The following is a 15,624-nucleotide window of genomic DNA, read 5'->3' as shown; positions in this document are numbered from 1 at the left end:
ACCCCTGATACTTTATAGTTTTATGAAGTTTAGTTTATTACTTGTATTGCGCACCAAACCCGAGGGTAATCGGGCGCATCGCATAAATTTACTCACAGCTTAGTTATACATAGGAAGACGTTAGTGTTATTATATAAGTCAAAAAGCATTGTTGCAGTCAGCAATTTTTGCAGGATAATTACACAAAGAACATATATACAGTAAGAAATATTACAGAATTTTACAGTGTGGATGCCAAAGGAAGTCTAAAGTATAGGAAGGTAATGCCGGTGAAGGCTATAGGTGGTGGTCTGGAATCAGAATCTCGTTTAACCGTCAGAATCTTTGAGCAACTTTATAATTGGCTATAGGTGGTGTCTGGAATCAGAATCTCGTTTAACCATCAGAATCTTTGAGCAACTTTATAAGGTTGTGGCAAAATTTTGTGTATGAAGGTTCTAGTGTGAAGGTGGTAGGGAGTGAGTTCCATAGCTGGGTAGCCTTGACCTGGAAACTATAACCTCCCACTCTGGCAAGTTTAAATCTGGGGGTCAGAAGGCAATTAGTGTTGGAGAGTCTGGTTGGTCTTGTCTCAGGTTTAGTAGGGATTCTGTCCACAAGGTAGCGAGGGGCTAATGTGTTTACACATGAGTAAGGGAGGCGACTTTGAGTTTGATTTTGTCAGTTGTGGACAGCCAGTTGTTGGCTCTTCTGGTGTCCGAGATATGTACTCTCCTTGCAATTCCAAGCGCAGCTCTAAGAGTTATTTTGCAGGAGTTGGATTTTCTTGGTAGTTTTCTTACTCGCCCCAATGTACATAGCATTACAATAAAGTCTTGACAATGAGAGCTCTAGCTAGAGTAATGCAGCTGTTATTAGCCAAGAAGGCTCTACCCGCTCTGATTAATTTGCAGGTATAGGCTGTGGTCGAGGCCAGCGTATTTACCTGTTTGTTGAAAGATAAGGCAGTCTAAATAAAACCCCAACGTTTTGACTTCCTTAGCAACTGTGATATTGTCGACGCTAAAGGTTGAGTATTTAGAGCTTAGTTTTTTGAGAGATGATTGTGTACCCAGGATGATCTGTCTTGTCGTCATTCAGGCATAGTCCATGGGAGGCCATCCATGCCTGGATGATAAGTGCGACCAAGCAGCAAATCGCATTTGACTCCCATTTAGTGGGCTCCTCTGCCATTTGTTTTGTGAAAGTTTAGAACCTTCAATCTTGTTTGATGCAATTCAGTCGAATATGGAACTTGAACCAGTGTTAGCAAGTCTCTCAAAATTGCAAGATTGTAGAGCGAGTTTTTTATCATGGCGCATTGTTGGGTTTCCATTTTTTTTTTCATTTTCCGGGTGATCTTACGTTCCATTTAATGGCAATTAAGATGCATGTCTCTGTGAACATTCATATTTGCAACAAAATATCAGTCAGTTGTGTGGAATGCGGAATGCTGGTTACTAGAGTTAAAAGGAGCATTGCTTTCAGGTTGCCTTTAAAAGTCATTAAGCCGAGTGACGTTTTAACAGAGATGTGGGTAAAATCCTTAATGTTTCAATCCTTGCTTTACTAATCTGTGATGGTTTGTTTTTAAGGGAGTATTAGTTAATGAAACTGGATTTCCATCAAGGTATTGATCGTATGGATTATGCATTCCCCAGTTGATGGTGCAATATGTTGGCGCAATGTGCTTTGCGACTGTCTCAAATCTACCTCCCCATGCAATAATATGCACGTAATTGTACTATTGTGATTGCACTCGTATTGCAATTGAGTACAAAACTCCTAAAACACAAATTCAAAAATTGAATTCTGCACACGGTTGAAAAATACTAAGTGTTAGTGTTCACAATTGAGCACTGATATTGTCTTGCAGATACAGCTGGCAATAGCTCTCAATATTTAAGACCCCCCATTGCTGTTTTTAACAAAATTGCATATCAATGTAAAATTTCCCTTTTGCAGAATTATACAATGTACTTATTTTACAATATTAACGCAATATATAATTAATTGTACTTGAAGCACTTGAAGGACCTTATGCTAATAAAGATGATCATCCTGGCTAGATTGCTTGTGTTTTTGCTTTGTAAAAATATTGATTAAATTGAAGTAGCATGTTTAATACATCAATTGTATTGAAGAAAGGGTCGATTTCAGTTCAATTGGAAGTAATTCTGCTATTCTTTTTCAACAGCCATCAATCAATGTTGCAGCCAACCGAGCCATGAGACGTGTTACTTCCGTTCCAGCTAGACCGCAATCTCCTTCCTATGTTGTCAGCACTGGTATTTCTCCGTCAAGGGGGTCGTTGAGAACTTCTTTAGGCAGTGGATATGGTTCATCAATTACGGACTCTAGACCTCTTCATACATCAAATGCTTTTTCCGCCACTACGTTACCTGCTCAGCGACCAGAGTCTCCATACACCACACAGAGATCACCAGCAGCTGTACGGAGAATCGGCTCTGTCCCCTCCAGACAATCTAGTAATACCAGTGCTGTAACCTCACCATACAAATCGTTTGGATCATCAGGCAGAGTTGGTTCGCCTCTTACCTTGAGTGATGCACAAGAAAAAGTATCTAATCCATCTCAAACACAAATGGGACCTTCGTCTTCTCCGAAACGCTCTGGTATGACCGCAGTTCCACAGCATTTGGGGACTTTACAGAGACCGATTCATGACATTGATCAGTATGCACAGCAACAGTCTGACATCTATGAAAGAATGGTGCCATCGCGTCCAGATAGCCTTACAGGTTAGTAACAAAGCATAAGGAATTAAATGTGTGATTTTCTGATTAAGTGAACCCCCTGACAGTTTGATTATGACTTTTTTGTTTTTAATTCCTGTCGAGAAAAACTGGCGTTTCTGCTCTCGAACGCAGCAGAAGGACCTTTCCATCCCAACTAGTACACATTCCCCAAAATAATATTGATTTGATTCTTGAGTATTAATACCTAACCTAGATTGAATGATGGCACACATTTTTGTAAATGGTGACTCCTAAAACAAAGTAAGATCTAGGTTTGAATGCTTTCACCTTGAAATCAAAGTTAACCTTCAGTCTCTCTCCACTGAAAGGGGTCCATCCCAAGCTCATGTACTGTTTGGGTAGCCTTTGGAACTTCACTTCTCTGAACTTAATGGCCCCATCTTTGAACCAATCATCTCACAGGTGTGCTTCTTTCCAACAAAGAAGCTCCCCTGTCAGTGATTTGTTGACCCTAAGCTGTGTCCATTTTTATCAGTTCAGTTTTTTCCATGTTTTAGGTTTTTGCTTCTGTTTTGAAAAATGCATCTCAGCTTGTAATCATTATCACTATGGTGGTACATGACTATTGCACATTATGGACTCATGATGTAATTTTGTATGTGCTATACATGTATTGCATAAATGTAAGTAATCCTGGGGAAAACCTTTGGGCTGAACACTACCAGGATAAGTCATACCAGTATTTGCCCAACTCCTCAACCACAATATTAAAGGTCCCTAACCCCGTAAATGACAATACGATCCATATCATGGAGGGTGCTGTGCCCACAAGTCAAAATATAGTACCAATGTGTGCCCAGTCCAGCTCCAGGGGAGGAACTGCAGAGGTGTAAAGCAGCATGGAATACTCACAGATTAGGCTACAGCTGCAGAAGATGCGAACAACTCTTCAAAGGAAATCAGTGTCCCAAAACAATCGGTAGACCTGTATGCTCAAAGAGCACTGCAACACCCAGCAGTGTTTCATGGATTTTTATTGAAGTTATCAGGGCGCTAGACCTACCTCTCTAAAAGCACCACTCCCACCCCAACCCAGACTTTCCTACTCCCCAAGTTATCTAATGCTGATTTCTCCCTAATGTCCAAGTTCTCACTTTGCTAGAAGTGACAACCTAAAGGCCCAATGCCTTATCTGTCTAAACTCCCTCAGGGACTTCAGATACTGATCCTACACTATCAATGTTGTTGACTAAAAGGGATTAGGGAATGCGCCTTCCAGACACTCTGCACGACTGTCTCCCTCTGTTTCTCTCCCTGTCTCTAGATCTTCTCCCCTCTTCTCTCCTGTGGCTCCACCCACCTTCTATCCTTCGTTCGTCTTCCTATATCCCTGTGGTGTTTTTCACGACTACTACCTGCCTCCAACCTTCAATTTTATTACTCCTTCCTCCACACTACTTCCTCGGTACGTCTCCCTCCTCCACACTACTACTCCCGCCTCCACAATACTACTCCCTTCTCTACACCTTCTACCCAGTCACCCTTCACTTTCACAAAGGCTTCCCACTCTCTCCCTAGATTCCCTCTAACAATAGTCACTCGCTAGTCATACACCCACGCTCACAACACGGTACTACTTGCACTCACCAACCAATACCTCACCTTTTCTGTCTCCACACTCCAATCCACCGTCCTTCCACTTGTGGGTCTCTTGGTGTGGCACCTTCTCCTCTGACTCATCCAAACAACCCACAACTTTCCTTGTCCTGCTGCTCCTTTTATCCACCCCCCCCCCCCTCCTTCACCCATCATGTTTTCCACCCTGGCCAATCTGGCCCAGTCTTCCCCACCAGGTAGGCATTACAAACAGATGTTTCAAATAGTAGTTTAAGCCTGCCCCCTTTCTTTGTGCAGGGCCGCCACGAGGTAGCATTGGTGGCCTGCACTGCAGTGTCCATGTTTGGGCAATCTTGGCTTGCCTTGCCCCAAGGGAAAACAACTTTTTGATGGTTGCGGGTTTGATGCAAGTCCCTGGTGGTCTACAGTAATTGCACTGTGAAATGCATAGGGTCTCTGTTCCTTCCTCTGCCGCCTCTTGCCACTTGCTGGTTCAGAGGCAGGCTCTTGAGTGTAGGTAGTTGGTGGGTTATGCTTTTCACCTTAGGTGTCTCCAAATTATTGTAGTGCTAACTTAGGTCTAGTTTGGGCAAGAAAGTAATATTTGGCCAGCATTGATGTCAAGAGGCATGGGTTGATGCAAGCGGCATTAACCATGTGTAACCTGGCGCATGGGGAGGGGGCAGAAATTGGAGTCCCCTCAAATTCGTCTCCCTCTAGGGTAGGGCTAGCTCTGGCTTCAACCCTTGTTGAGCAAAGGGCATGGCCAACACAGTTCCAAAAAAGGAAAAATGTAATCCACAGAACTCAAGAGTTCACTACTTTCAGGAACAAATACAAAATGTATTTGTACATCACGGCCGGGAAGATGAACTGAACATAGCCAACTTCACCGTCTCACCGCGGGCTGAATATTTTATAGCCACAATTGGTATATCCTAACATTATCATTGGATGGTTGTCACCAGTCCCCTTGACAACCATCTACATTGTTAAAAAAATAACTGGCAGTTACCATTTCGTCACAAAAAAGACCAATCACCCAACTTGATCTCATCCCTGTTGGTCAGCAAACAATGCACCAATCCCATCTTGGGGAAAAAGTTCGATAAAGGGCTTGATTCTAATTGGGCCGTGCTACCTCAGACATCTGGAGCAGCAATGTCCCACCGAGATTAACCAATGAGCCACAAACCAACATGGCACACACCTCCTTCTTTCCCCATTCCCACTGTGTGCACCTGCACACTATGCAGCTCCTTATCTCGAAACATGTTGCAAATCCTGGCACACCATATTCTAGTAACCTCACTGCAATGAATGAACTTCTAGAAAAATGACCGGTCCACTGCTGAGCACTGTTCCTGGACCATAACTTCTGCTAATTTCTCCATATTATTCAGCCAATTTTACATGTGGCTGCCTGAGAACTACTCTCACCCCTCACTGTGGCCATCAAAAACATGTACTCTACCCTATCTGATGAGGGAGTGGGCCTTCGTCCCTTGAGAAATGCTTCCGTTCCAATAAGCTGGCAACAATCTCGTACCCCTCCCCATCTGCCCTTGAGCGCTCGGCCTGCTTGTTAGGGCAGGACGAGATTCAATCAAGTGCTCCGAACTAACAACTATGGCCTAATACATTATAATAGCAAAGCAGCTCAATACCTCTGACTGAGGACTACTCGTAAATGGCAAAGCTCTTGTTCATAGTACGTAGCAACCCTACAGACACAAGACAGTCGTGTGTTCCACATTAGGTGTTCTAAAAAAAGCCCAAAACAAAAGGTGCACATCTTTGCCATGAAAAAAAATATAACGCGATGAGTTGTCATGATATGACGGTACGTGCTATGCACCTTCTATCCAATTGTCATGTAACCCGAAAATGTAGTGCCTTGACCTTGATTGTAGGCAGGTGTTTTCTATGAAGTGATGCATGTGGGGAATGTGGTGCCATGCACCATGTATTTCTCAGCGATTATGTTGTGCAGGCAAAGTGTAGTAGATATGGGGCCATGCAGTGTGCTGCGTGCCGATCGGACATGGGGCAATGTGCTGCATTGTAAGAGGATTCAATTCAACACTACAGCTAAGTCAATGCCTAGTCTGGGATACTGAATGGAAACCCTTATTAATCTATCTTTATGTCCAGTTCATGCGTTCTGGATGACTACCTCTATATAACACCCCTCTTGGAATCCCCCTTACCCCACTGAGCCAAGAAGTAGTTCTGTTTTGCAAGTCTAAAAGGTTTATTTGAGAATTTAAACAATATATATATCACACTTTATAATAAATTAATAATTGAATATCACACTTAATCTGAGCAGTAATCAATAATGGATAGTCTGGCACTAGCACACTTGTGAATAGGAACAGAAGAATACGGTGGTAGAGAATGCTTTATATAAGTTCAGATGGATGTAATGTTGAATGAAAATGCAATACAGAAAATACTCAATATGATTTCAACAAAACAATGTAATCACTTTACTCTGGCAATCCCCTCCCTCCTTTATGCAATGCAAGGAAATGGAAGGAAAGCGCACAGTTCTCAGAAATGCAATCAAATGTAATTCAGTTCACCCCAGCAAGCTTAGACTACAGAAGTTTGAAACACAGGCCCAAAATTCTTTGATATGTGATAGCACTATATTGGAAAATGTGCTAAAATGCTTTTATATGTGCTGGCAATGAAGTGAAAAATATGCTAAAATGCTTTTAATTCCCTCTAGAGGTTCAGGGTGAGTGGTATCTAGTTAATATTAGTCCAGGCTCACTCTAGCAATGATTCAGGGATGGTTCTTAAGAGACAAACGAATTTTTAGCAAGGGAAGCAAGGAAACTGCTGTTTTCACACGTGGAGAAATTTGCAAATCGCGGCAAAATTCGCGAGTGCGTTTTTCGCGATTGCGGCAATAGTGTATGGAATAGGAATGCGGTTCTAGGTTCGTTGAAAAGCCAAGATTCCCAGCTTTCAGAGGAAAGTTACTGCAAGTCTCTAAGACAAACGGTCACGGAGATATGAGCGATATGGTAAAGGTAGTTTTTTTCAGATTTTAAATTTTAAAGTTCAAAGTGACAAGTGACAGCTAGCAACTAGAAATGACAGGTGACAGTTAGGAGGCAGTTCTACTTAGATTAAAATAGCTTGGATTAGATTATTTTAACTAAGAGATTGGTTCTGCACAGTTCTGCTAGGTACTCACAATATATTTAGAAATAGAATGGGCCTCGCCACGGATCTGGTCAGGTTTTAGACTGGACTCTGGTCTCGGCACTTCACAGTGATCTGGGTCAGCTCTCTGGTTCTGCTAACAGTGGTCTGGGTCAGCTCTGCTCTCTCTGGGTACAGCACTGCTTCTGGATCTTTCTGCACAGCTTTCTCTGGAGATTGATGGATTTGAAGTCTGGATCTCTGGATGTGGTATGGTCCGGCAGCATGCTCCGCAGCAAATGGAATTGAATGTCCCTATCTGTCCTGACTGTCTGCTTTTATGTGTTTTGAAAGTGGGTGGAAAGGCTAGCTTCCTAGGCCCTACCCCTCTCCACTTGTCATTGGCCACTTCCTCCTCTTCCCCTTGATTGGGGGAATGAAATGAAGTGTCATCATGATGAGGTCTGTTTATGATACAGAGAACCCACCCCTGTCAACTTTACACACAATCTATATTTGATCAAAAAGACATATTTCATAGCTACACAGTGGTTTGAAATTACATGCATCCATCATGCATTTACTGATGGTAGCCCCTGTTCAAACTCTGCTCTTCCTGGGGGCTTGCATTCAGAAATGGCAATATTTTGTGCTTTTGAGTGGTTTTGCAACATCAGATTTTTCTCCAGATTTGTACACATGTACACGGCCTGTCCATACATACTCCAGTAAATTAACATGTCTCTAGCTTAAACACAGAGTCTGTAGTATACATAAATAGCGGGGTTTTGCCCCAGAACATCACACAAATTGGAGTTTGGGCTTGAATTGAAGGAACATTTTTTAAATGAAGGCTCTCAAAGTTATACATTTCTGTCATTTGATTACAAAGAGTGATCAGTGTTTCTGTAAAATATATTTTTTGCTTTCAATTCAGTTCTCAGAGTGTTGGAGTCCGCCTCCGAGACTTGGGTGGGTCAGTCACATGTGTCTTCTGGCAGGCAGGCCTTTGTTGACAGGAAACCGTCAAAATCAACATATCCTATTCAATTGCAAGAGCCTATTGTGTGGTCTCCAGGAGGCTCCCAGCCAGTCTGCCTTCTATCAATCAAGAGGTCATGTGAGATTCTAACTCCTGGTGTGAATCTCTGGAGGTGAGAGGGTTTCCCAGGCTTCAGGCCTCTGGGAACAGCATGTGGCTAATTTTTAATTCAAATGCAGCCTTTGAAGTCAGCTGAGTCAAATCCCTTTGTCAGCAACTGCACTCAGTTCTCCTATCAGAGTTTAGACCGCTAGCGCCACCTTGAGGATTTTGTTGGTACTGCATGCAATTTTGGGATCTTTCTTGGATTAATGCATTCCAAACAGGAATGGTTCTTACATGGTAGTAAATCCTTGCTTAACATTGTTTTGATGGGGCTCCTTACAGTAAAATGGTTATGTGGAACCTCACAAAAGGGTTGAATCTTTAAAGTGGTCCAATGAGTCACGATTTCAGCAACTTTTTGACATCAGTAACGGTGGATTTTGTTAACAAAGATCTTTCTTTACACTGGTGGGTGGCAAGTGAGGTAACCATTTTGGTGTGCGCACAAACTGCGTGGTTCTCCTGGATTCTGGAGCACTTGTGGGCTTTTTGGCCATCTTGGATTTTCTAAGCCCACAGCACCAAATGTTGCAGCATTATAGCTCAAACGTGGGTCAGGACACCCAACAGCATGAATAATATGCTGCGTCCTCTGTGAGATGCAGTGCATGCAGGTAATGTTATGTGCCACAATGCTAGCAAAAAGCAAGCTACAATGCAACGATTGCCTGTGTTAACAAAATATACTATGATAGTGCTATTTTGTGCCACCTCTCAGCTACTAACCTAATGTTACCAGCACTGCTACTGTCCTCGTGGCACGTGAACATTGTCACTGCTGGGGACCTGATGGTGTGCTAGACAACCTTTCTCAGGTTATACTTGCGCTCATGTCTTGGGCGGTGCACCTGGATCTGAACACTCCACCCCCCTCTAATCCCCCCGGCTCCCTTTGTTACGTCAGTAGCAAACAATTCCTCCACCCACATCCTACGAACCTCCTTCAAGCTGTAACCCTCATCCGCACATTCCTCTGAGGGCCCGGGAAGAATAATAGCCCCTTCCCCAAAGCATTCCACCCAGTACATATCATAGTTCGTGGGATCTGGCAGTTCTCCCAGAGGCAGGTTTTTCAGGTCAGTAACTCTTCCCACCCCAATTATTTATTTTCTCTTCCCACCCCCTCTTGTTACCGTCCTTCAGCACCCCATTTCCCAGCCTGTTTACTTGGAGAGGGAACACCCTTCTCCCTCCTTTTCCCTTCATTCCTCTCTACTCCTATACCCTTTTCCCCCCCAGTGTGCGCACAGCAAACCAATGAGCATCACTACGAGGACCGGGTTCAATACCTTCAGGATCTGAGCTAACAACGTGGGCAGCCGTGAACAAATGGCGTCATACCAATCTTCTTTGATGACTCTGCTAGATTTTTCTTCCATGTGTGTGATGCATGTTAAGTATTTATAGCTGTGGTCAAACTAGCATCCTGTTCATCATTAGCTGGCATCTGGGTACAGCATCTTGTACCAGTTATTGTGCATACCCCTGTCACGACCCTTACCCCGAAGCCCCCCTGCCTACCCATGGGCCAGGGGGAGCTTTGACCCCAGCCTCCTCTAAATCCCAACCAAGGCCTTCTTGGGGCCAGGCTCATACTTAATGAGTTTGTGCTTGGGAACTACTTTTTGTTACTGTCATTCAATGTGGAAGCATCCACAGAATCAGGCTTCTTGGAACCTGGCTTGCAGAAGGATGGTTTGGGTGTGGCACCTTGGAACTCTTTTACCTGGACTTCTTTCTTGAAGCTATTTAAACCACGCCCGACTGGACTGACACGCTTCGCGTTAGTTTGCAATACTGCAACGTGACGCTCACCGCGTTCAGCTTCAGCCACGAACCTCGGATAAACAGCATCTGCAGAAAAAGAAAGACATCGTTAGAGAGGTTGCAGCTTACCTGAATTCCATCATTAGCGGTTCTCAGCTCTTCTGTCCGGCATCCAGGAATCGGCGCTCCTTTGGACCACGGACCTGCAGAAAGGGAAACACAAGGCTTTAGACATTTTACAGTTAACGAACTCTGCCAAAAGGCTTACCTTCCCACTCGCACTTCATTCCGCAACATCTCTGGAATTCTACACTCCGGCGGAGCACCGCGACCTGTGAAGACAAAAGATAACAGGTTAGCAAAGGCAAGGCACCTTAGCTCTGCGTTGAGCGCCGACTCGCTGCGTCTAGGTGCTCCAAAAACGCTAATACTTACCAGTGAACCCAGAATCCAATCTTCGCTACAAATTGGACTTCCACGTACCTAAGGAAGAGAAAAAAGACATTCATTCCAGAAAGGCATGCTAGGACAGCAAAACATAGCAATAAGACCTATCTGAAAGACTTGCGTCGGGCCGACATTAGTGAAGTAACTCGATTGACATTGCCCGCAAAGCACCACGTGCCCCTGCCGAGACAGCAGGACGGAGAACCCGCCAACATCAAGAACAAGGTGAGAGGAAGCCGAGGGACTGCAGCCATACCGGGTGGTGGGAGGCTGTTAATCCCAGTTACCCGGTCCTAAACATTGTTTACCTGTATTTTTGGCAGGATTCTTCCGCTGGTCACTACTGGGCATTGCAGGGAGGGATACCTGGACACCGATTGCTGGGTGGCGCCCCTGTGGAACCAGGTGAGCGTAACAACCCCTTCCATAGCTGTCAACAGGTCTAAGACATACCCGTTTTGTTGGGTCACCCATCTCATTGCCCTAAGCTCCTCTTGTTTAGTATTTAACCTCTAGCTGCAACAGCTCACAGAATGTAATATGAAGCCAGTTGGCTTACTCAGCTGTCTGACAAACTGGTGCTAAGAGCTGCAAAAAATAGTGCTCGAAGAAAACAATCTGAACTCTGTTGCAATCGCATGCAACACATTTGAAGATTTTGGAGACGTGCAATTATCTGTTCTTCTTTTACTCGCATGTCATTAACCTCCTTTGTTCACCAGCACAGCTATAATTACAAAAGGTATTGACTAGTTGCCTAGGATGCGCGTGTCTGTGCCTAGCATTCGATAGTCCTTCAATAGCACGTCTAGGTTGCGAGTGTCTGATATTTTCCTGGAAAGACAAGTGATCTTTATCAGAATGTTCAGCAAAATATTTATCAATCAACAGTTCAGCAATCGTATGGGCATTAAAAGGGGGCAACGTTGGGATTGCAAGATGGCAGAGGATGTACGCGAGTTCCTCTCCCCACCAGGCCACAACATCAGACCGATAAAGCATTGTAACATTAAACAAAGTCCTCATCACATCGAATTAACGGCAGCGTATGACCGGTAACGGACTACAGAAAGGCGGAATACGCAGAGACGTAGAGAGCTCAGACATGATCAGCGAGGGACCCGCTGAAGGAGAAGCGGTGAGGGATAGGCCTGGGAGGCCGGGCGGGCATGCCACTCATTAAATCGGCATCAGCCACGAACAAATCAGATTGGAATACTCATCTGCCCAAGAATCAGATCGGAACACTCGTCTCTGCCCCCAGCAACATCGAAACATCTTGAGAAGTCATCTGGAGCCTGAGACCTGACTCACTTGCGAGCACTACGGGGGCGGCAGAGAAAGTTGGCAAACCTCGAACGTAGCGCTGGGAGAGGCGTAAGTCGGAACAAGGAATTGGGACGGAAAGCTACACCGAACCTCCGCCTCAAGTAAGACGGAAGGGTGAAACGGTAAATGCAATATACATCCCAATCCTCCGTCGGGAACAAATATATAAACCCTGATTTGAAATACAATACGCGCATGGATCCACCCTCCCCCGGCCTGCAAATAAAGAAGTGGGCGTTCCATGGTGGGCTAAAAAGGGTATATTCACACCCTCTGAAGCTAAACTTGGGCAGGCACCACCCTCATTACACTTACTGCAACAAATAACGGGACAACCGGGAGAGGATAGCCATGACGACACGGGACGTAGCAGAGGCAGAGAGGGCTCTCTATAGGAAATATCACAGCGGAAGGCGTGTGATCACACAGGAGTATGGCGACAGGTTGATTCCCTGCAAAGAAAAAGGAAATCCGATAAAGGACACACAACGTTCAGAAGACATTAAAGATAGCCTCTCAGGAACATGTACATAAAGGAAGCGGCAGATCAGAGGTGAAGCCAGACTGTGAAGCTTGCACCAGTAAGAAGAGCACCCCGAAACGAAGGAATCCCCTAGAAGGGTGTGGGGGAAGTGACGGGGAGCAAAATAAATTGCGACCAAATACCCTGATACAAAGAACACCCCACATTGAGGCCAAAAGGTGACACAAGGGCATATAGGCATAATACGAGACTTCAATACTAGAGCCCACATGTCCAAGACGAGGGGTAAAGCGGCAAAAAACATTGCAAAATCCCCTGACTAGAAAGGAAACCAGCATAAAACAGCTGTGACGCATTGACACTCCCACAGAATTGCAAAATGGGGACAAGGGCAAAATCGACAAGTTCCGGAACCACAACGGCTACTAAAGACCTGCAAGCTTGGTTGAAGGAGTTGCAAGAACGATTGATGTCCTCTTCTCAATCATTTTGAGACACTAAAGGAGGAAATTAAACAATCGGTACAGGAATTGAGGGTGGATGTCGCAAAATTGGAAGAAAGGACAGACATGCTGGAAAAGGTGGTACAAAATGTGGAAGAGTAAGCATTACAAAGCGGGGAAACCAAAGAGCATCTGGTTCGTCTCACAACTTAGAAGTCCAATGCGAGGATCTTGAAAACCGCTCCCGCAGATACAATATTAGAATCAAAAACCTGGTGGAATCAGTGGAGGACAAAGACTTAAAAGGAGCGGTTGAGAAAGTCTTCACTGACATTCTGGCAAACAATGTGGAAGAAGAGATTTAAGTGGATCAAATACATCGGGTTGTCCCATGGAGAAGAGGGGCGCTGGGCGCACGCCCAAGAGACCTTTTGGTATCCCTATCCTCATATCCTCAGAACAAATATTAAAGGTGAGGTTGGCATGGAAAATCCGGATGAATGGGGTGGAAATACTATTTCAAGATATTCCCTGTCCACGCTTCAAAAGAGAAATGGGCCCAGTGGTGAAATATTTGACAACACAAATTGGATATAAATGGACATTCCCATTTGGTCTATTTGCATGGGAAGGAAAGCAACATAGAATCACGACATATGAAGAAGAGCTGCAGATCCTGAATATTCAAGGAGATGAGGTTGAAGCGGATATGCAACAAAGTGGAAACAGGGCGCAGAAGACCATGGGAATGGAAACCCATCCAACAAAACAGCAGCTATAAAAACGTTTAAGTAGGACTGGCATGAACTCCAGTGGGGATATCGACTGCATTCAATCCCCCGGGAGGGGGTAATTGGTCACACAATCATAATGTCACTAGGCGACCCAGAGTATGGCGGAGTGGGGGGCGGGGGGAGAGTCTCTTGCAATCCTCAGTGGGGTTTAGGAATCCCCACAATGTTATCTCTGGAATGTTGGGGGCTGGCACAATGGACATTTCGTTCGAGCGGCCATAGGATCCCGGGCCCTGGGGGGGGGGGGTGGGGGGGGGTTTGCACGGTAAGGGAGGGACACGTTGGGGGGGGTTGGAGGGAGAAAGGGAGCGGGAGGGCAGGGGACCGGCGTGAAACCAGAAGGGAAAACGAAGATCAAGGATCCGGCAGCAGGTGGGAGCATAGAGGGGGGAACCTGGTTAAATGGATAGGATAAGATTTCTCACATTCAATGTATGGGGACTGAATACCCCGGTGGAAAAAAAAAACACCTTAAATGTCCTACACAGAGGGAATTTTGACGTACTTATGCTGCACGTGACCCATGTCAGCAAAAAAGACGAGCGGAAATTGCAAATTCGAGGATTTACCCAACTACATCAAGCAAATGTGGGAGAAAAGAAAGCAGGGGTACTAATTGCATTTCACAAAATGTTGATAATACAAATGCACGATTCACTGGTAGACAACGATTGGAGGTTTATATTTATGAACGTGACCCTTGAGGATTGTCCACGAACGTTGGCGTCAATATATGCCCCGAAGACAGGACATAGTGGGTTTGAGGGACATCCTGGAGAAACTAGAAAATATCACAAACTGAGACATATTAATGGCAGGAGACCTTAACATAGCATGGCTACCCAAGCTAGATAGGAGTGGCAACTTGGCACAGGGGAAAAGAGCTCCCTCAAAAATGTTACGACGGAAAATACACGGTCTGGAGAGGTAAAGGGCCAAAAACACGGTTTTACCCATTACTCCGATGTGCATCTCACAATCTCCAGGATCGACTATATATGGGCATCAACTGTTCTCATGGGGAAGGTTAGAGGGATGGAAGTACGATCAATATCATTCAGATCACACCCCACTCTGAATGGACATAAATCTTAGAAATGGGAAAACAGTGCTTTGGCAGTGGAAACTCCCCACAGACCTCTTACATGATCCTATACCAGGTAATCTAATTGGAGAAAAAAAAACGATACCGAGGAAGCCTTTTTAGGCAGTCATTAGGGGACATTTGATTGCTTTTAAAGCTATGAAGGACCAGCAAAGGAATCAATGGGAAAAAGAATTGGAAGGGAAACTACAGGATATTCAGGGAGAAATGGCAAAGAATCCCAGTAACACGCTATAAAGAACACTGACATGTCCATGGACAATTAGAAGCCATCACAAAGAAAAAGGCAGGAGATGGGCCTTCTCTATTTAAAACACTGGTATTATATGAAAGCTAATAAAGCAGACCAATACCTGGCCAGACAATTACAGGATAAACAATGTACACAAACGATTACAAAAGTACAAGATAAAATGGGGCAATTACGGACAAGGAAAAAGGACATGGGAGAAATCTTTAGAGAATATTACCAGACTATATATACATCGGATGATCCACCAGAACAGGTTCAGGAAAACTATCTGACAAGATGAACAATCCCACAGATTTCGAGAGAAGATTCTTCTAGATGAAGAAATAAACATATAAGGAGTAAAAAAAGGTAAATTAGCATTCCCCCTAAATAAAGCCCCG

At 44.5% G+C, this 15,624-nt stretch overlaps 1 protein-coding gene across 13 annotated transcripts in view; it reads left to right on the top strand.

Annotated features, from left to right (window-relative positions):
- The window catches only part of PKP4 (plakophilin 4), a 1,672,883-nt gene that overhangs the window by 710,156 nt on the left and 947,103 nt on the right, over positions 1 to 15,624 (top strand). For all 13 annotated transcript variants that reach the window (XM_069616385.1, XM_069616390.1, XM_069616392.1 and 10 more), the window contains one exon: positions 2,177 to 2,741. In XM_069616385.1, the coding sequence (XP_069472486.1) occupies positions 2,177 to 2,741 (565 nt within the window). The remainder of the gene's footprint in view (positions 1 to 2,176; positions 2,742 to 15,624) is intronic.

The sequence above is a fragment of the Ambystoma mexicanum genome, chromosome 9, assembly GCF_040938575.1.
Source record: "Ambystoma mexicanum isolate Mex_15411 chromosome 9, UKY_AmexF1_1, whole genome shotgun sequence".
In the NCBI taxonomy this organism is placed as follows: Eukaryota; Metazoa; Chordata; class Amphibia; order Caudata; family Ambystomatidae; genus Ambystoma; species Ambystoma mexicanum.
Note: the sequence above shows the minus strand (reverse complement) of the source record. Positions and strands in the feature narration are given on the sequence as shown.